General features: G+C 37.6%; 1 protein-coding gene across 1 annotated transcript in view; it reads right to left on the bottom strand.

The window, feature by feature from the left end:
- Positions 1-13373, bottom strand: part of TTC39C (tetratricopeptide repeat domain 39C) — a 40979-nt gene extending 27606 nt beyond the window's left edge. The window contains exon 1 of the mRNA XM_081324857.1: positions 13003-13373. Coding sequence (XP_081180983.1) covers positions 13003-13139 — 137 coding nt within the window. The 5' untranslated portion in view covers positions 13140-13373. The remainder of the gene's footprint in view (positions 1-13002) is intronic.
- Between the last annotated feature and the right edge of the window lie 8443 nt (positions 13374-21816).

Raw genomic sequence — 21816 nt, 5'->3', positions numbered from 1 at the left:
GATGGTGTAGTTAGGCAGCAGGGAGGGATGCAAACTTCCTGCCTACTCACCTTTGCTGCAGACAACTTGCCGGTGCAACGTTTGCCGGCCAGGTCTTTTGGCATGCTCAGCAGCAATTCCTATTGGCTTTCAAAAGCCAATAAGCTTTTGAAAGCCAATAGAGGGAGTAGCATAGCTTATGCAAAAGTTTTTGTGTGTAAAAAAAGGTGCCAGAACACCATTCTGAGCATTCTATGAGAAAAAAACCCCTGCTTTTATGTTTTAATCTTATGATTTTAAAAATATATTTTTTCCTATTGTAAGTTGCCCCAAACCTCGCCATGTGGATTGCATACAAATATTATATAATCGATAAATAAAGGTAGAACGTATGTTAAATATACATCAAATGATAATATGCTTCCCTACGAAGTCAATTCTTTCTCAATGACAGACCAAGGAGTTAACTCAGAAAGGCAAGAGGAAAATCTAGAAGAGATCTGTGCAACCTGTAGAAGGGAAAGGCCCACACTAATAAATTAAAAATCTTTGTGGTCTGCAAAGGAATGCTGGTGGGCTAATCAATGATTTGGTGACTAGAAGAGCATCTACAGTGTTGGAGCTTGTGGTCATGGTAAGCCATGGAGGCACTAGGCAACATGACTTTCAGGGCAGTGGTGGTGATTTTACTACTTTTTTTAAAAAAAAAGTCTGTGCTCTGTCCAAGGGTGCTTGGTAGGCTGTATGTACAGGCCTGGTCTAGAATTTATTTTGGAGCATTCATGTCAAACTCATTTTGTTTGAGGCAACTTCTTATAAAAGAATTGCTATTAATTTGTTTTAATAAAATAATTTAAATCAATTTTTCACTTGATTTCAAATTAAATGAATTATATTGGTTGACAATGAGATATTTTTTTAGTACAATTGCCAAATGCAATAAATTGGTTTTAGGTATATGTTACTGGAAGGAAAAAGCAATCCCTGCTGCGTTACTAAACCCAGAGAAGTATTTCATTGTATGCAGGTATCCTTAGGGTACCATAGTTATGGATGAGAAATATTGGTTGCAAAGTTGGCATTTCTGGATGTAATACAGATATTTTGGACTATTTTTGTTTCTTTGCATGTTTGATATTTTTAAAAAGGCATATGCTACTGATTACGCTTATGCACATATGTAACGTATTTTGCTAGAATACATGACCACTGCTTGTCCATAATGTGAAAAGTGAAAGATTGTGACTAAACATCATATATTGTTATGTATAAGGTAAAGGTAAAGGTTCCCCCACACATGCATGCTAGTCGTTTCCAACTCTAGGGGCCGGTGCTCATCTCCGTTTCAAAGCCGAAGAGCCAGCGCTTGTCCAAGGACGTCTCTGTGGTCATGTGGCCGGCATGACTAGACGCCAAAGGCACACGGAACACTGTTACCTTCCCACCGCAGTGGTCCCTATTTTTCTACTTGCATTTTTACGTGCTTTCAAACTGCTAGGTTGGCAGAAGCTGGGACAAGTAACAGGTGCTCACTCTGTTACCCAGCACTCGGGATTCAATCCGCCAAACTCTCCCTTTCCCCTCAGCATGACTGACTCAGGATTTCTGGGAGTTGAAGTCCACGAGTCATAAAAAAGGGCCAAGACTGCCTAGCCCTGCAATAGGCTTAGGAAAGAATAGAGGGAGCTTTTTTTGCAAAAATAAAAGGTGCCGGAACGCCATTCTGAGCATTCTATGAGAAAAAAAGCCCTGCCAATATTTACATAACTTGAACTATCAGCATCGACAAAATCACCACCAGTCAATTGCAAAAGACTTGGAACAGCTTACATCCTGCAACAATACTTTTAAGACTATCCAATATCCACATCTACCTAACCCAGGTCCTTGGGAAGACAGGGGGACAAAAATGTCAAATTCAGTCTGAACATCTGGCTAACTATGCAATGAACTATAAAAATATTCAATTTAATGAAAGCTAAATACTATTTTATATATATATAAAAGGTAAAGGTAAAGGTTCCCCCGGACATGCGTGCTAGTCGTTTCCGACTCTAGGGGCCGGTGCTCATCTCCGTTTCAAAGCCAAAGAGCCAGCGCTTGTCCGAGGACGTCTCCGTGGTCATGTGGCTGGCATGACTAGACGCCAAAGGCGCACGGAAGGCTGTTACCTTCCCACCGTAGTGGTCCCTATTTTTCTACTTGCATTTTTACGTGCTTTCAAACTGCTAGGTTGGCAGAAGCTGGGACGAATAACAGGCGCTCACTCTGTTACGCGGCACTCGGGATTCGACCCGCCAAACTGCCGACCTTCTGATCGACAAACTCAGCGTCCTAACCCACTGAGCCACCGCATCCCTTATATATATATACTGTATATATATATGTTTACTTCAGTGGTGGGATTCAAATATGTGAACAACTGGTTCTCTGTGTGGATGCCACGTCCAGAAGTCCATTCTGGGCCTGGGCAACAAAAATATAGCTACCGGTTCTGCCTAATTGGTGGGCTTTTATGTGAAATAGTTAAAATGCAACATTTATCTCAAGGGATTTTAAAGACTCATGATTGGCCACTTACAAAACTTTTACAGGTTGTCTCTTCTAATCTATAATTAAACCAGACAATTTTACTTTTTGTGTCTCTACTTTGCCAGCTTATATCCAAAGAGGTTTGCTACTGAACCAATAAAATGTACAGGATTCAAAGAAATATTTCAATTAAATAATTAACAGTTGAAATTCTACCAGTTACATGGTATTACAAACTTTGTCCCCCTTTCTGGGTGGGACATATGAGAAATCAATGTAGACTAGTATCGCATGCACATCTGTTACTAGCTGATTCTTACAACCATTTTATCCATGTTACTTCTGGGAGACTAGGTAAAATTTCCCCACAAGAGTTATAAGTAATGCCTAAGGCAACTGCATAATTCTGCTTTTTGCCAAAATTTTCTGGTAACAAACTTCTTAGTTCTATGTCAAGAACTTTGATTCACAGTTTAGGATATTTAAAAATAATGCCATTTTCCCCTAGTGTTAGATAGGAACTTCAAAACAATAATGGTAAATACCTAAAGAAGTATAATAGCTTTAGTTCTACTGGTATCCGCAGGATCTTTAAGTAATGTTAAACCATCAGATTTATAGGAACATTATAGCAGCAGTTCAACTTATTGTGAAAGGAAAGGGCCTAACAGACAGCTAGGAAGACAGAAAATAATTCTAAATTTATGATATTAGATTACAATAGATATGTTAAAAACGATTTGGGCACAGAAGCAGTAAATTTTATCTTCACAATAGCATTTAAATTCACTGTGCAACTGTTTCTTCTCATAATTTTACAATAAATAACCATTCCCCTTATTTTATTAGTCTGGAGACTGAAATGAAGCTATTATCTGAAACCAGAAAATATATGTCCATCTTTTAACCTGAAGTACAGTAGCATCTTGATTAAAGTATACTTATATATCACTGAATGAAAAAAGAAAAAAAACCTACATTACTGTAAAACACTGTAAAACAGTGTTTCTTTGTCTTTCAGTAGACATTCCCACTTTTAAAAATTATAAGAGTACCTCAAAAGCTTTTATTTGTATGGGTTATATTTATTAATATTATCTTATTAAAAAAAATATTTTTATTTTTTATTTTTATTAAAAATTTAAAATGGTGCATTCACTGTCACTACTGCTTCTCACAATTGTTTGGTAGGATTTTAACATAGCATTATTTTTCTTGATTTTCTTGAGTCTTTCTTGAGTCTTGAGGTCCATGGACCGCACTTTGAGAAACACTACTTCAAAAGAGAAACAACTGTAGTGTAGAAGTACAATTCAAAATTAGATGGTCATTTCCCAGATTTCTCCACTGTCACAATCAATCAGATTTCAAGGTAAGGTTTAAAAATAGAATATTAATGTCCCATACATTAAATTAATTTAAATTGTTTGACAAAATCTTAAAGGGTCCCAAAGTAAAGAAATATTAACAGGTTCCTTTATAACATCTAGTCCACAATGAACCACACAGATTACAACTAACTGCAAGAAAAAACAAGTTTTCCCAGTGCTTAATTAGAGCACACAATAATCAACAAAGATAAAACTGATCTGAAGGTCATTCTCCACAGCTTCAACTGCATCTACAAATCCATGCATATTCATATGCATAAATTGATATTTAGGTGTAAGGGTACATTATTATTGTATATTGATACATAATTGTAATATGTTCATTATATTTTGTACATTAATGTAATATATACATTACATTATGTATACCATAGTATATAACTGTACAACATTGTTGTATAAGTGTATATGTTCTGTATTAAAACATGACTTTATGACAAGGTAGGCCGAAACCTGTATTTCAAGTTTACTTACAAAAGCTCAGTTTTTCAATGTGAATGGCAAATACTATCACAACAAAATTGTTCCATAAATTTCAAAACATAATCCACAATACATTCTGGCTATATATTGGGGTACAGTCATACATTTTGGAGTTAAGTCTGTTTAATTAAACTAACTCCATCTTGGTTTTTTGGCAACAATACAACTGGTTTGCAATTTCTTTTTCTAGGAGGATTGGTTCTTTTTAAATTTCCCTACAAGTCTGGGATTTTTTTATAGTTTCTTATCCAAATACACAAGGTTCTGCTCAGGTGTTTTTTTTGAGACAGTTAAGAACAGCTGTGATTGTAAATTATCTAGGGACAAAAATCAAAAGCCATTAAGGCAATTTTAGAAGTCACAATATAATCTGAAAGCTTTCAAAATCTTGTCTTTACATAAGGAAAACTGATCAGGACAGGATAGGGGGGAGAAAAGAAAACATGTTAATATTTGAATATTCTTTGTGCCTTGTTACAACATGGGAGTGGACTGCAAACATGCAGACTTCATCTAGTAGGTGTGAAGCTGCTGTTATGTTAAATTCTCGAAGTTTGCTGAGGGAAAAGGGCACACAATAGGCATATCAGATACAGGTCTATAAAGTACATATAGGTGGAGTAATATTTGTTGGCATGCTGGATTTTCTGACAATTTAAAAATCTGTTCCTGTATCTCACTTTAGGAAATAATAAACTCATATTTGAGCTGATTTATCCTTAATTTCCACTCCAAAACAACTAGGCAATAAAACAATTGGTCAACATGATTCTCTAGAGTTGACACTCCAGAACATGGCTAATACTAAATACTCTTACCGAAGTTTATAACATTTCAGAATAATTAAAATCAGTAGCTCAAAAAAATTAGGTATAGTATAATAACCCTCCTATTTTCTTGAATGACTTCATTAATTAAAGGGACAAGAAAAAAGGTGCTTAGACAAGGAAGTAAGGGGCAGAAGAAAAGGAAATGTTCTAAACTATTATTTTCAACCATTTCTCGTTCAAACTGTTTTGATTATGTGGACAGTATGTTTACATTTTAGCAGCATTAAACAGAATGCAGTTTGTTTCTCCAAGTGGGCTACTACAGTTCAAACACTGTCAAAGCCATGGGGGTATTCAGGAACAAGAAAGGATCAGTCATCCCACCGCAGATATAAAAGATCAGTCTTTAAAGGAGCTGATGACATTAGGATGCATTGACTCTTGATCAGTGACCATTCTTATTTGTTTCCACTGGCTACTATGTAACCAAAGAAACTTAAGTTCTGGAGTTTATTTGTTCTTGCTGTTCACCATTTTCCTTTCCAACAGAATTTCAGAGTATTTGTAATCATCAAAACATTGAGCCTTATGTAACCTTACGAATATTTTCCAGAATTTTGGCCCAATAGTCTCTTTTTGAATGCCCCTCCCCATTATTTTCCAAAGCTACCAGAAAATTTCTACAGTTCACCTTAATATTGTCTTTTCTAGTTGTTTTCACAGTTTTTCCCCAGTACTATTGCCTTGATAAGGCTCGATTCCTTTGACCTAGAAATCCTCACAATGGGACTTATTGATTAAAAAAAAGAACAAATCTGTATTGACTACAGTTCTGTAGTTCTCTTCTCAAAAGGAAGTGGGGAGAGGAGGGGGGGAAGAACAGACAGTCATGCTGAAATATTAAAATATTGGACAATTGTAATAAAATTGCAATTCCTGTAGGGTGTACTGTAATTAAGGTGTTGGATTAGGAGTGGGAAGACCCAGATTCTAGTATATTCTCGGCCACAATAATTCCGTTGTGGCTTTGAACCAGTCACTTTCTCTTTCAATCCAACCTACCTTCCAGTCTTGTTTTTGGGGAGAAAATAGGTCTTCCCAAATATTAATATTAGCAGTTGCAAGTATTCCATTGCTTCTTCTGAAATGTTTTGAAATTGCCTAGTATAACCTAGAGCCCCTCAAATTTCCTGACAGTTCCCATCTGTGAATTAACCAGTCCTGCCCTGGTTAGCTTCTGAGTCCAGGTAAGGTGACTTATTGAGAACATTTAGTCTAATTATCTAGGGCGGCGTTGTATTAAAGTTTGGGAACCAGCACAAAAGTTGAACAAACAGTCAATGTAGTTAATTACAGAAAAGTATTAGTCCAATTGTATTTATATTTTATTTATATTTATATTCTACTTAAGCACTCAAGGCCTGAAGGCCAAACACTATTTTTTTTTACTTTATTACAGTTTCTCTTCCAACAAGTCATTAGATAATAGGTTACTAAGTCGATGGGAACATTACTTGTTTTAGGTAATTAGAAGGAAGGAACAAATGCACATGGAAAGAAACATAGTTTGAGCAGGATTCTTTATAAATAGTATGTGGCCTAGTAACACCACTCTAATTAGAACTCATAGGCACAAGGTATGCTTTTGTGAAAATTGTGGAGAATGTATTCAAGGTTTTATTGAAATGCAAATAAATACTGGAACTTCCCAGTACAGCCTGGTATTGTGTGCCTCAGATCAGACTGCACTGAATTCTTACAAACCTTGACCTTATTTCTGCCATGATCATCAATCTTCTGCTGTGACATGTTTGTCTTGGAATCCTTAATCTCTTTCTTCTCCTCGGAATCCAGTTTGCCTGTAAGAACTTCGTATATTAATTTGGACTGAATTAGTTTTATAGCACCATTTAGCTGAAATGTTTCTTTAATTTTCAGTTAACTAGACTGATCAGACCAGGATATGAAAACTCACAGTCAGCAGTTTCAAAGAAATCTAGTAAGCTTAAAAAGAGGTAAGAATATAATTTAGGAATGTTTAAATATTTGGAATCATACAGTAATATACAGAAAAAGACGGGGAGGGTGCTGTAAACTAAGAAAGTATTGCTAGCAGCAAGTCAAGGTAACTCAACAAAGACTGGAAAGCATCTGTTTAGTTAAATAATAATAAAAAGTTAAATATAAAAATATAATTAATATATACACATAGGGTAATTATTAAGCAATAGCTGAATGAATAAATACGCCATAAATATTTGATATATCTTTACTATTAATAAGGAATGCTGTCTGTGGAACAAGTATACCACTTCTATCTTACTAGAAACCATGATTGATCAATGCTATGAAGGTCAATATCTATAATCTTGTCTGTTGACAACCATTGAATATAGAATACTGGAACTTACAATATAAGATAAGAATAAATGAAACAACACATACACCCTGGAACAGTATTCCTGTGGATCCCACCCCCAAGGAATTTGCAAGTCTGGGAAAATCTGGTTTTGTTCTGAGGCCTGGGGTTCAGCTGTTTGTTAAACAATTTAACAGATTTTTGCAATTTATGGGTGATTTTGTCAGGGGATACATGTCCCCTTTCTCTTGTTACCGCTTCCCTCCCCTTTAATTATATAAGATGTCCAGAAGCATTTGGGGGATCAATCCATCTTAAATATATAATAAACAAACAAACAAACAAACATGACATAACAAATGAAGTGATAGAATGAAATGTTTCTATATTGTGAAACTATAAGAAAGGGAAAATATATGTGAATAAAGTTACCATGAACGTATGGTGTGACGCAGATGAATGCAAGAAAAAAGTAAAGATACAGATTTTAATTATAAATGAAAATGGTAAAATGTATATCCGAATGAACTGGTGTAATATAGTTTGTTTTGGAAGTGTATAAAAGTTAGGAAGTAGAAATCTAAAGGTTGTTGTTAGTTATATATTTCCTCATGCTCTGATGACCACTCAAATGTACTCTAGGTGGAGTTAGAATCCCACCAGTATAGAATAACACCTATATTAAAGATTAGAACTGATTGGCATCACATTTTTGTTGTTTTTAATGTTTTAAAACAGCTTTACAATATAAAATGATTTTATGGGTCTTTTAATTTTTGATAACCCTGAGTTGAAGGATGGATTACTATATAAGTGCTTTAAGTGAAATAAAATAAAAATGCTGCAGTGATGGCTAGTAGTCTTTGGGACACAATTCAAAGGGCTAATTGTTACCTTTAAAGCTCCACACAGAGCAGGACTGGAATTATTTCAGGTAGCGCCTTGCTGGAATTGAACCTGCTTGTTCAGTGCAGAAAGTAAGGATGATGTTCACAGAGATATTGTCATGTGGCAGGAAATCAGGAGTCCAGGCAGTTCAAATGAATATAGGTTTAATGTATGCTAATGTTTTCCTCAAGAATCTGAGCTAGTAATGGTCAAAACAAATTGGCGATAGATAACAGTCAATGGAATTCAAGGCAGGCTGGACTTAAGATTTCTTGTGGGCATGAAGAGACTCAAGACTGATGATGCATTTGATGCCTCCCTCAGGCTCAGCCTGGTGATCTCCTACAAATATGGAGGAACCGTTACCCAAGTAATGAGGACCGAAATATTGTTTAAGGCCTGATGAACTAGCTAAGCTTGTAAGCCGCCCTGAGTCTTCGGAGAAGGGCGGGATATAAATGGAATTAAAATAAAAAAATAAAATAAAACATTCGGATGCAGCTCAGATATATACCTTCTTGATTCACTGAGGTATAAGTGTGGGGAGGGGGAGTGACTTGCAAGGTTATGTATGATTTGAAATGTCTACAGGCCAGTATCAATAAATGTAATTCCAGTTTTATTGAAAAGTTAGTTTATTTATTTAAGAGACTTATATGGTCATGAAACATATGTGCCATAATTCCAGGCAGCTAACAACAGCAACAAAAACATAAAACGAGATAATAAAATACATTGGTGTGGCCAAGGCAGCAGGTCTACTCTCTGATATCGCCACTTTATGAAATACTTTCTTCCCAGAAATAGCTGTGAAAATATCTACAGACCTCTCACATCCTGGACATAAACTATTGCAACTTCTTCCCTCAAGACGACGCTACAGGGCATTGCACACCAGAACAACTAGACATAAGCAGAGTTTTTTCCCCCATGCCGTCACTCTACTTAACAATTAATTCCTGCAACACTGTCAAACTACTTAGTAAAGCTGTATTACTATGATACTCATCTTTTCTATTACCTATCCTTATCTTTTTATGACTATAACTTTGTTGCTTATATCTTACAATTTATATTGTTTTTTTAGTATCCTACTATGATTTATGTTGTTTGCTTAGCTAGTACTCTATGACTATCACTAAAGTGTTGCATCTTATGATTTATCAAGTGTTGTATTTTACAATGTGTAATGAAAGTATTTTCATATTGTTTATGATCATGATTATCACTATTACTTGTATGTACACTGAGAGATTATACACCGGAGACAAATTCCTTGTGTGTCCAACCACACTTGGCCAATAAAGAATTCTATTCTATAAGCCAGTGCCAGCATACCACAGGCTGCAGATATATATATTCACTAGTGTCATAAGCATTGCAATGACTGTGTCAACATTATGTTACACTTTCAATGATTTAAAAAACTCTAGTAAATCTTATATGTAACTTCTGAAAAAGATACACCGTTTTGTAGAACTTTTTTGTACATTTTTTTTAAAATGGCATCCATGTCATGCTAAAGTTCTTATTGGAGGATCTCCTACCTTTAGTTCAGACATGTCAAACTCGTGACATCACATGACGTTGAGCAATGTATCAGAGCTTTTCCCCATTGCCGGCAATGGGGTAGGCACGGTTTCATCGTGACACGTCCGGCCCATGGGCCAGCAGTTTTACACCCCTGCTTTAGAGGATTGGTTTAAGCATTTAAAACGTAACATCTCCTTAAGTCTGAGCTTGATTTGGGGGCTTCATGGTCATATCCAGATCATTTTTGTAGAAATAAAACAAACATGCACTGTCATCTTCTTGGTTGTGTTTTCAAGTTCCCAATCTAGTTTACAGCTCTGATATATCCCACTAGTCTCCCATCTGTGCACCAAGCAGTTTTGATTATTAAAGCTTTATGAGATTAAGCAAGATCAGCTGGGTGCTAGAAACTACATTTCAAGATATATATATATATATATATATATATATATATATATATATATATATATATACACCAAGTTCACTTTGACTGCATAGAAAAAAGTTATCTTGAAAGAGAAAGAAAGGGAAAAGGCTAAGAAAATTAATCTGCTCTATTGAACCAGAAGGAAAATGTAATAGAAGATGACAGTACTCTTCCAGCAAATACCTGCAGAAAGCAGAGAAATGCTCTCATTAACAAGATATGTGTTATTTGCATTTAAGCTTCTTTCTCATCAGTAGAACCAAGTACATCAATATGTTCTGCATCTTGTGAGTGAATATGGAGAGAGGAAATAGAATACACCCACACACACTAATAAAAACAAAGGACAAGTCAGGAAGGGGCAGAAATGGGATCAATGAAGTCAAAATGACATGGCAGTTTGTGCAGTAAAAAACAGCTGATCACAGGTTTCCTTGTCCAAGAGTGTCATGGGAGCATCAGATAAGATTGTAAATAAGATACACTGAAGAAGAATGTCTAAACCATTTTCCACTGCAAAGGTATGTTAAGGCTAACAATACGACTAGCAAAATAAGTCCCTTGTTATATAACTGGGGGAAAATTATCACCTGCTAAGTCTAGGGTTGATTAATAGTAAACAAAGGAAGCTTAAAATGAATCTTGTGATCATTACTTTTTCATTGCAACCGAGCTATGAAGACCTCTTTATGTCTCTATGTCCCAATTTGAAAAATCTGCTGGAAATGCAACCATGATCAGAAAATACTTGACAGATTTTTGTCTAGAAAGCAAGCTATACTATACTATACTCTAAAACCTAACTCACAGTGCTTTGGAGCAGTCTTCCACAGCTTGGTGCTTTTTAGATATACTGATAGTACAATTCTAGAAGCCTTAGCCAATCTGAGTCCTGGAGGTAGTTGGCTGGGAAAGGATGTTCTAGAAAAGCAGGAAAAGGAGAATAATAATAACATTCCACTAAATAGTATTTAAAATTGAAAAATAAATGGAAGAAATTCTAGGTGGTTTACTAGGTTGGGAGAAGGAAAAGTAGATACTAGTAGAAAGAATCTGATATCAAGAGCAAAGTATGGGCAGGAACAAGAACTCTAAGGAAAATAAATGGATAAATGATTATCGGTTTTAATACCACTACATTCTCCAAGTGAACATTAACTAGCCTACAGAAGAATGAATTTAGACCAAATACAACTGTTTATGTTCCTGGAAACCTCTTTAATATGGTATATAGGGAACCTCTGTCTAAACACCAAACTACTATCGGCAAGATGAGAAGGAAACATGGATGAAGATAGGAAGGTAAGTATATACACCCATAGAGAAATTAATATAAGGTTTGCTGCAATAATTCATGACGACAATGACTCTTGTATTCATTTATGGGTAAGTGAAGCACAAGTGATAGTGACTACAGTGAGAAGAATTGAAGGTGTCCCAGAGAGGAGTTTCAGTAGAATCAAAAGGAAAACAACAGCAAAACATTTCCATTTTATTGGTCTTCTTGTGACAGAGTGGCATCAAACTGTACTATAAGCATTTGGGGGGAAACAAGAATATCTGGGAATGCATAGAATCTATGCAATATAAATATAAAGCACAAGTCTGAACTATACCTTTTTTTCCTATGGTGCTTGGAATTATGGAAGTTCATTATACTAGCAATGATACATTGGAGCATTATTCCATTTCATTTAATTTAAAACTGATGTTCATGCATTTCTTTACTATAAGTCTAAACCTTTTAATCCAAAGAAATTTTTTTTTCTTGAAACCATTCTTAAACAGGTTGTAACATTTGCTAATAGGCAAGGTGTTTCGATATAGCGGTTAAAGTACCAGGTTACTTAAGACAAGCTTGATCTTTTCTACGCTGTGACAACACCCCTAAAGAAAACAATCCTTCATTTGGAAGTCATATTCTAGACTTCCACATCCAGACGCAGGCCAAGGCAATCGGCTCAGAAGCCCTGCTAATTAATTCAAGTAATTCAAACCCTAATGCAAAAATCAGAATTAAAAGCTGCTCCAGCGGTGCACTGCCTCCAAGAGAAAGTAATGCGTGGAGACGCGAGGGGTTCACCGCAGAGCAACAAAGCAGGAATAAGAAAAGCTGAAGAGGAAGCGCTCATCCTAAAAAGACAACAGAAAGTGCAAGGTTTTCTGGAAGGCAGTCACAATGACAGTCTGAAAAAAAAAGAAAAGGAAAAAAGGGGGGAAAAAAAGAACCCAAGTTCGGCGGCAGAGAACCTCGTTAAGGGCTGAATTACTCGTTCTTACCCCTTGACAAGTGCAGACCGCGCGGCCCTAGGACAAAGGCCTTTTTAAATATATATATATATATATATATATATATATATATATATATATATATATATGTATGTATGTATGTATGTATGTATGTATGTATGTATGTATGTATATATGTATATATATATATATATATATCGGCGCTGTGGTCTAGCGCTGGAAGAGCTGCACTCTGCTCAGTGACGCTCACATTGCGGGGGTCGAGGAGGCTCGAGGAGGGGGGGAATCCACACGGATCCGCTCGCCTTCCAACCCAGGAGGTCCGCTCAGCCGACCGTCAATCAGCCCCGGCTGAAAAATTCTGCCAGGCAAGGAAAAGAGCGAGAGTACCTGTATTTCCTGAAGAGCTGGTCGGATTCCCGGAATCCGTTGTTGAGCAGCATATTGATTCCCGCCAGCGCTAGGTCGGCGTCCTCGAAGGGCAGCGGCGCTTCTCCGGTGTCGCCGTCCTGCTCGGACCCGGCCATGGTCGTCCGCAGGTGGGAGACCCACCCAGCAGGCTCCTGGCGCTCCGCAGCTCGGGGGGGGGGGAGGAGGACACTGGAGCAGAACGAGCCACCCCGGCGTCGAAGCCGGCTGGGCAGCTCGCTCCTTGCCGCTCCTTCGGCCACGGTCGGCCGCTCCACCGGCTAACCGCTCCGACAGTAGCCGCAGCCGTGGCCAGAAGCCCAACCGCTGAGGAGAGACCTCGCAACCTTCGAGCCAAAGCTGGCGGCTGTCGCTTGCCGCTCCTAGGGCGCCTGCGCGGGAGGGCAGGAGTCTGCGCGCTGCCAGCTCTGAAGCGGCTTGCCCTGAGCGCCGGCCTGGCTTCTTCGCTTCAGAGCCGTTGCTCTCTTTTCCACGGGGAGAGGTCTTGGGCGGGACCCTATTGTGCGCTCCCGGTTGCTCATCCTTCGGGGAATAAAGGAGATTTTTTTTTTCAATATAAAACGGGGGCGAAACGAGACGGCCTACTAAAAACCCAAAGCAAGACGAAAACAGTACGCGGTCCATTGAAGGCAGCAGAGTAGGTAAATACACCATTAGAGAACCAGTTTGGTTTAGTGCAGGGGTCGGCAACCTCGGCTCTTTTATGACTCGTGGACTTCAACTCCCAGAATCCCTGAGCCAGCTATGCTGGCTCAGGAATTCTGGGAGTTGAAGTCCACGAGTCATAAAAGAGCCGAGGTTGCCGACCCCTGGTTTAGTGCTTTAAAGGCAACCTGTCTAGAAAGCAGGAGGAGACTTGAGTTGCAGTCCCGTTTTAGGCATGAAAGCCGGCTGGGTGACTTTGGGCCAGTCACTCAGTCTCAACCCACGAGTCTTCGGCAACAAGGTCCCTGTCGCAACCAATGGATTAACACTCTGGATCCGAAAAGCAGATCCTCTTTTTTACGGGGAAAACGCTAGGAAGAAAAGTTAAAAAAAAACAACAAAAACGGGTAACGAACAATGTGATTACAATTGGACAATCCCGTCCGAAGTTTCAGTATGGAAAGACTTTTCTGCCACGAGCTTTGGAGTTAGATCCAATCCGTCCTAAGCTACGGGGTAGGCAACCTCGGCTCTTTTATGACTCATGGACTTCAACTCCCAGAATTCCTGAACCAGCTTGGCTGGCTCAGGAATTCTGGGAGTTGAAGTCCATGAGTCATAAAAGAGCCGAGGTTGCCTACCCGTGATCTAAAGCCGCGTTTGATAGGAACTGAAACTGTCATCTCCCACACGTACCCTGAGACGGAGTCCTCTTGAATTCATGGGGGATTTCCACTAGCTTCATAAGTAACATAGGACGTATCTTTCTGAGTTTGGAAAGGAACAGCTGAAAGTTGAGAAATACTGAGTTATGCGGGCGGGATGTTATGTTTTTTTTTAAAAAAAAAAATCTGCCGCATGCTTTATTAGTGAAGATGCTCAATGGCCTTATCAGTGAGAATAGCAGTCAGATTTATCCTGCATTCCGTTAACGTTTTAAGTCAGGTTCTTAAAATTGCTAATTGGTCATTTTGTTACTGTTTTAACCGATACAAAAGTTCTTTTACATAACGAATAGTTAGTTGGGTTTTGATATTCGATAGCAAAAACATTACTGTTTAAAGCTCAATCAACATTTTTAACAGGTCTTCTTTCTGCACTTTTTTTTTAAAAAAAAACCTATTTATTTACACATTTTAAAAAGATCAATGCACCAAAAAATATTCCATAGATTCCTGAAATATTTCGGCAAGGATTTGCGTACTGTAAAATCTCAAATGCTTTTTGTTTCTTCCCGTGTCAGACATTTATTCATGTAATTGTTGTCAGTTCTAAATAAAGTACAAATCATCTCAAGATGTAAGCTAAGAGTTTATTTTTAGTCTGTTAGAGTAGAGATAAATTCTAAAAAAAATGGACTTATGTTTTTCATTAAGCTATAGTTAGTGTGCTTGTTCGTGCCACAGCATACTGTGAGAATTCAGCTGCTGTGCTTTGTAAACAATTGCTACCGTAATAGTTTTATTGTGTTTTGCCAACCCAGCCAATAAACTATAGTCAAACAAGTCATGCGCTGAATTCACTCACAGTTTCATTTTTCTTATTCCTTACCCTTCTTCCAGAGACATATGCTATGGGATATCAAAAAAAGTCAAGATTACAGCCACAACTGTGCAATTGAAGCCCCACCTCTTTTAAAGTCCATATATTGAAAAGGACTGTTTACAATTACAAATGCACAGGTAAGAAGATTCCACAACCAATTGCACCCTGATTTCCGTTGACCCTTAGGATCCAGATCAGAGTGATAACAACCAGATGACTGCAAAGAAATACAATCCTTCCACCACCATTGCCATCCTATCAGAACCTATCCTTCCATCCCCCTCAATCAGAACTGATTATGCTTCTTGGATGAGAAATGTTTTCTTCTTCTTTCTCAAGGAAAAAATAGTCCAGTTGCCTTTTGAAGAAAAAAGCACCTTTGAGACACATGTTCTATCTTGCTTTTTTTTAATTTCTTCTCTGTTCTTCACTCAAATTGGGAACACTATAGTGACATTTTAATCTTTATCATATAATTTAAGATAGTATTCTTAATCATAGAACTAGTCCAGAACATTTTCTCCAAAGCAAAAAGTAATTTCACCCATTTGCAAAATTCATACTGATAAACATCCCCCATATATGGCATTTGTCTCAATGCATGTTTCTTCAGAGATTTATATAATAGATCAGGGCAATACTATTGGACCAAATTCAGGTCCTTGGGAAAGACTTGATATGTGAGTAAAAATGCTAAATCTAATCTAAACATCTGGCTGACTTGTGATCAACCATAATTTATTAAACTTCTATGCCACCTTATTCTCCATGACTCCAGGAGGCTCACATCAATCAAAGAAATTATGATAAAATCAATAAAAACAAAGATAAAAGGTGATAAGCATGATGCAATGAAGTATTTCATTCTCCCCAATGAAGGCCTGGTGACAAAATGGAAAGAATAATAACAGCTGGCTACAGAAAATAGGAGGAAATTCTAGAAGCTCCTTGAAGACTGGAATTCTCATCTAAGGGAATCCATCCACTTGTCAGCTCTGAAAGAGAAGCTGAGTTGCTAAATAATTAGTTCAGATTTTTAAGCCCTGGCCTCATGTCATCATTTTATGCTTCTTCCAGACTTTGCTTAAGGACTGATTGGATGAGGAAAGAACAATGACTTAAAATGCAAAATCCAGTTATTAATGCTGAATTGTCCTTGATGATAGGCAAACATACAGCTTTAGTGGCAGTTGGGAAGCAAACACTGGGACAAGTCTGATTGTTTTTCTATCAGTGAAACTGTAGATAGTATATTGGAATTATGGGGAAATGTGCAGAATTCAGTGACAATACTCAACCCATTTCCAGATATCATAGCAAATAGATTCAGTATCTGGCCACTGACCACTGGTACTGGTTTTATATGCATATTATAGGGAGAATCAAATTAGGCAGGTTGGGATGGATTGCAGCATACATGATAAGGGACATGTATCTCTCTAGACAACGTAATGTAGAGATTACACATTATAGCATCACCTGAGAATTGAATAATCCAGGTTCATTAGATGACTCTCATAGGGAAAACTACTACAAGTTTATGATAGGGATAAAATATTGGGAGACTCCATTTTCACCTTGAGTTTCCAGAGAAATAATTCAAAGTGTCATAGATTATACGATAGATAGATAGATAGATAGATAGATAGATAGATAGATAGATAGATAGATAGATAACCATATGGCCTCTGCTTAAATATCTCCAGTGAAGAGTCTACCACCCTGCCAATGAAATCTATTCTATTACTAAATGGCTGTTACTATTAGAACATAATTCTTTTTGTCCAATCAAATTTCTTGTAATTCCTTGTAATTTAGACACTTTATTTTTGCTGTCTTATGTACAGGAATTCTACTCCCAATTCAGATGAAGAAAAGAGAGGAGGCTATTCAGTGTGTGTATTCTTTATGTATGAACAAGTGCTTCACCCAAATTAGGAAAACAATTTTCACACTGCAAGGCAGACATTTTCAAATTTAATATGGTAGCCCTATGGTACAAATATATAATGTATTGATTGATATCCTGTCTTTGATGTGATTGTTTGGCCCTTGACATTTGGATGGAATGTAAATTACTCTGCCGTAATAGAAGTGACAGATACATTTTGGGAGCAAAGTATTCTTCAAGGCCGGTTCCACTAACACTGATGCTGAATTTATTTTTACTCTTAGCCTTTTTATAACCACACTGACTGTTGTTGATACTATCATTAGAGGCTGTGAACATCAGTTGTGGTACATCCAAAAATAAATAAGTAGGTGTCCTTTGGGGAAGGCTGTAGAGTATTGTTGGAACTCTCTTATAACAAATACAAGATCTCTGTGTCACAAAATTCCTATAATTGGAATCCTATTCTTTTTTAAGTTTATGGAATTATTTCATCTATTTGATCCATTGACAAAGAGCAGAAGAATTACAGCAAAAGAATATAAGCTAATAAAACAATTTGAAAAATAAACATACTAAAACAGCAGAAGTTAATGACAAACGTTATATTCTTCTGCATGAAGCATAAAACCATCCAGGCCTGAACATCTAACAGTAACACTTAATAGCAATTTAAATTGGGGGAAATATGTCATCTTTTGGTATTTTGTGAGGTTCTTAGCTATCTTGCACATGGCTACTTGCTTAGATATATTTTAATGATCTCTTTTATCTTCTCCATACATCGTTGAGGCCACAGAATAAAATATGAGAGGAGGAAATAGGTCATATTCTTTTAAGTGAGGAAATGTCCTTGAAAAAAGAGCTAAATTCTTCCTCTCCCAACATGTCAAAAGTGGTCACATGTGGCAACTTGAAGTAAAAATATCCCACAGTTTCCATAAGCCACCCAAAAATGCTATCTAAGGATTGTCTTCTTTTAGAGAATAATATGGTGCCCACATTTGCTTGACTATGTAAGGACTTTTTATAGATTATTTTAATTTATAAACTTTGTTTTTTAATTTTTAAACAACTCCAGAGTGGGCAAGCATGTTTCTTTCTGATGTCTCATGTATAATTTGAAGATAATATCGTTCTACAGATTCTGCTGTATGTGCTTGAAACAATAATAAAGCTTAGTCTATAATTTAGGGGTGAAACTGATGCAAGTGCTCATTTTATTCAGTAACTCCCCAAAGTGGAAGAATTTTCCTCATTATACATTAAATGTGCATCTTCAAACATAATAATTTTCATGAACATTTCAACAACAGCATTTTCTGTATGCAGCAGAGCGTTAATGCTTAGAATAATCAGCTCAAGGCTTCTTGCTTTCATTCTGAAACTCTAAGCTTCGTATGACTATATTCTTCTGTCCTGGTATTAAAGAAAAAGCAGGTATGGAAGGCCAAAACCAGCAGTAAAGCAGCAGCAGCAAAGAATGCTGTTTACAATTACTCCTCTCAAAATGGATTTACTAGTCAAAATAGATACAATGGCACTCTGTTCTTCATTCTCAGGACAAATGGCCTGAAATGCTAAGGTAAGGGAAAGAGAGGGCTTGAAAATATATAATGGGAAATTGTTAATTACTACATTCTGCTGGTTTTCTATTCCAGCACTAAGTTTTCCTCTCTGAAATGTTTATGTAAACATCTCATCATCTCTGTGAGTAGATGAAAAGCTAAATATTAGCATGACCGATAACAAACTGTAGCAGGAGAACCTGCTAGAGGCACTGGCACAAAAGCGTATTTTCTTCTCTGTTTGCAACTTTGAAGCATCACAAAATGATGGGAAATGTTAATTATACTTCTTCCAAATATTGTATAGCTTGGCCTTCAGTGCAATTGCCATATTAGTTTATTTCTAGAGCACGGGCTTCAAATAAAACTTTCCCCAGTTTTATTTGAAGTTGGCAGTTTCAGTAGTTAAATAAAACCATTAGGAAATATATGATGTAGGGTAGAGAAGAGTAATGAGATTTCATCAACAATTTTTTTAGTATCATATGGCCTGACTTATGCTTCCTAAACTTGGACAGATAAACTGGTGCTCTCTAAGTCAGTTTTAACCTTGGCAACTTTAAGATGTGTGGACTTCAAATCCCAGATTTCCCCTATTAGCAGGGGAATTCTGGGAGTAGAAGCCCATTTTAAATTGCTGAGATTGAGAAACACCAATCTAGATGTTTGTGGGGGTTTTGATTTCTGTCAGTTTAAGTCAGCATGGCCAATTGCAAGTGCTTATGGGAGCTGTAATTCAAACCACTTTGAAAAATGTCTTGCGTTGTCCTAATGTAGCCTTATGTATTGAGTATATGAAATAATATTCCCCTGCTAATCATGTTAGGTATTATATACTGTATGTTATTAAAGGACGAGGAGAGGAAGCAGAATTTTATCCTTTATCTGAAACAACAAAATATGTTGGGCTCATCTTAACTGTCATTCCAAATCAGAAGAAACTGCATGCTGAACTTAATCTGAGGCTACGGCTGACAAATGCTGTAGCCTGCTTGAGAGAACATTGCTTCCAAAAAAGACATATCTGTTGTATTTGAAAAACAAAGCTGTGCATGATTTTTGCATCAAGATTCCACTGTTGAGCAGAAAAAAACATAGAATGCTGTACTAAAGCATTATTGAATTCAAGTATTTTTAAAGGTTATAATTAAACAAGGTATTTAATACATCAGTATTGTAGTCATAATCAAATCCTCAAAATTTTAATTTAATTTAATAATTTAATTTGTATACCGCCCTTCTCCCGAAGGACTCAGGGCGGTGAACAGGGCAATACATAATAAAAACCAGGATACAAAAAATTAAAAAGTAATTAAACTACAATGCCCGTAATAAATTAATACATATTAAAAGTTAAAACCGATTATAAAACCCAGCCCCAACCCATCAGACCAGGCCAGCTTGTTCAAAAAGAAAAGTTTTGAGATCGCGCCGAAAGGAGCGAAGGTCGGGGGCCGTTCGGAGCTCAACCGGCAAGCGGTTCCAAAGGTCTGGCGCGCCCACAGAGAATGCCCTCCACCTGGGGGCCACCAATCGACATTCCTTGATCAGAGGCACCCTGAGGAGGCCCTCTCTGTGGGAGCGCACTGGACGGAAGGAAGTTGACGCCGGCTGCAGGTGTCGCCGTAGGTAATCCGGACCCATGCCATGTAGGGCTTTGTAAGTCATCACTAACACCTTGAACCTCACCCGGAGAGCAACCGGCAGCCAATGCAGCTCGCGGAGCAAAGGTGTAGCATGGGAGTATCGGGAAGCTCCCAGCACAACTCGCGCGGCTGCATTCTGCACCAGTTGGAGTCTCCGAGTGGACTTCAAGGGCAGCCCCATGTAGAGAGCATTACAGTAGTCTAGACGAGAAGTCACGAGCGCATGAGTGACTGTACGCAAGGCATCCTGGTCTAGATAGGGTCACAACTGGTGCACCAGGCGAACCTGGGCAAAGGCCCCCCTAGTCACAGCTCCAATATGCTCTTCTAAAGAGAGCTGTGAATCTAGAAGGACCCCCAAGTTGCGCGCCCTATCTACGGGGGGTAATAGCTCACCCCCCATGGCCAGAGATGGAATAATCGGAATTTCCCGGGATGCCGGCACGAACAGCCACTCAGTCTTGTCAGGGTTGAGTCGAAGCCTGTTCTTCCCCATCCAGACCCGGACCGCCTCCAGGCAACGGGACATCACGTCGAGGGCATCACTGGGGTGGTTTGGGGTCGAAATAAAAAGCTGGGTATAAAATAATGTTTTATTCACCAGATTACTGAATGCACAGTTCCTTTCTAGAGTTAATAACTCTAAATAGAAAGATAGATGTACATATTGTGAGCTAGTGTTGTCAAACCTCTGAGGCTTTTTTACCTGCTCCAGGTTTTTCACTCAACAGCATATTAATTTTGTTACTGCAAAAAGGCTGTCAGCATATTATACATGCACAAAGAAATGATAAAATTTTAAGAAAGCAATGAATCAAAGGAATTTGCAAATGGAATAATGTCTTTTCTATTACAGTGTATGCAGAAAATGAAGGCACTTGCTTTAACAATACCACTAATTAACAGTTTCCATCAAGGAGTTTGAACTCTCAGCCTTCACTACTATTATTTATCAGATTCTAGACTGTGACATTCTAATAAGTGCATTAAGAGTTTATGATCTGTACTGTAACAACTTGTTCAGATTCATAGGTTGCCTTATGTCGGAAGTACATGATGGATTGAGTGTTCAAGAATTATTACGTTCAAGACTAAATGAACCATTCGAGGGGCAAGAAATCAGCAGAAAGAGATTAAGCATAGGTTCCTGCTACATATGTAATTTCCAAGAAAAGAGAATATTTGTATTTCAGGGCTGAAGCTGTATGTATGTAATTGTTAGATCTGTTCATTTCAGCTATCTAAAGGAAAAGCTTTTTCTTTCTTTCTTGTTTCTTCCTTGATAATTTTTGTTTTCTCCAAGTCAGAAATCAGGAAAGTTAAAGCAGAGCCCACATCTTTATAAGAATTCCATTAAAACAACTGCAAAAATGTTTTTGACCTGTCTTGGAGAAAATACAGATGGCCAAAGCACTTTTTCAAGTCCTCCATTAGAGTATTTGCAAAAACAAAATACTCTTTTTGGGCACCTTTCATTTTT

The sequence above is a fragment of the Vipera berus genome (genome assembly GCF_964194415.1).
Source record: "Vipera berus genome assembly, chromosome: 3".
Taxonomy (NCBI): Eukaryota; Metazoa; Chordata; class Lepidosauria; order Squamata; family Viperidae; genus Vipera; species Vipera berus.
The sequence above is the reverse complement of the archived record's forward strand: the minus strand, read 5'-3'. Positions and strand labels throughout refer to the sequence as shown.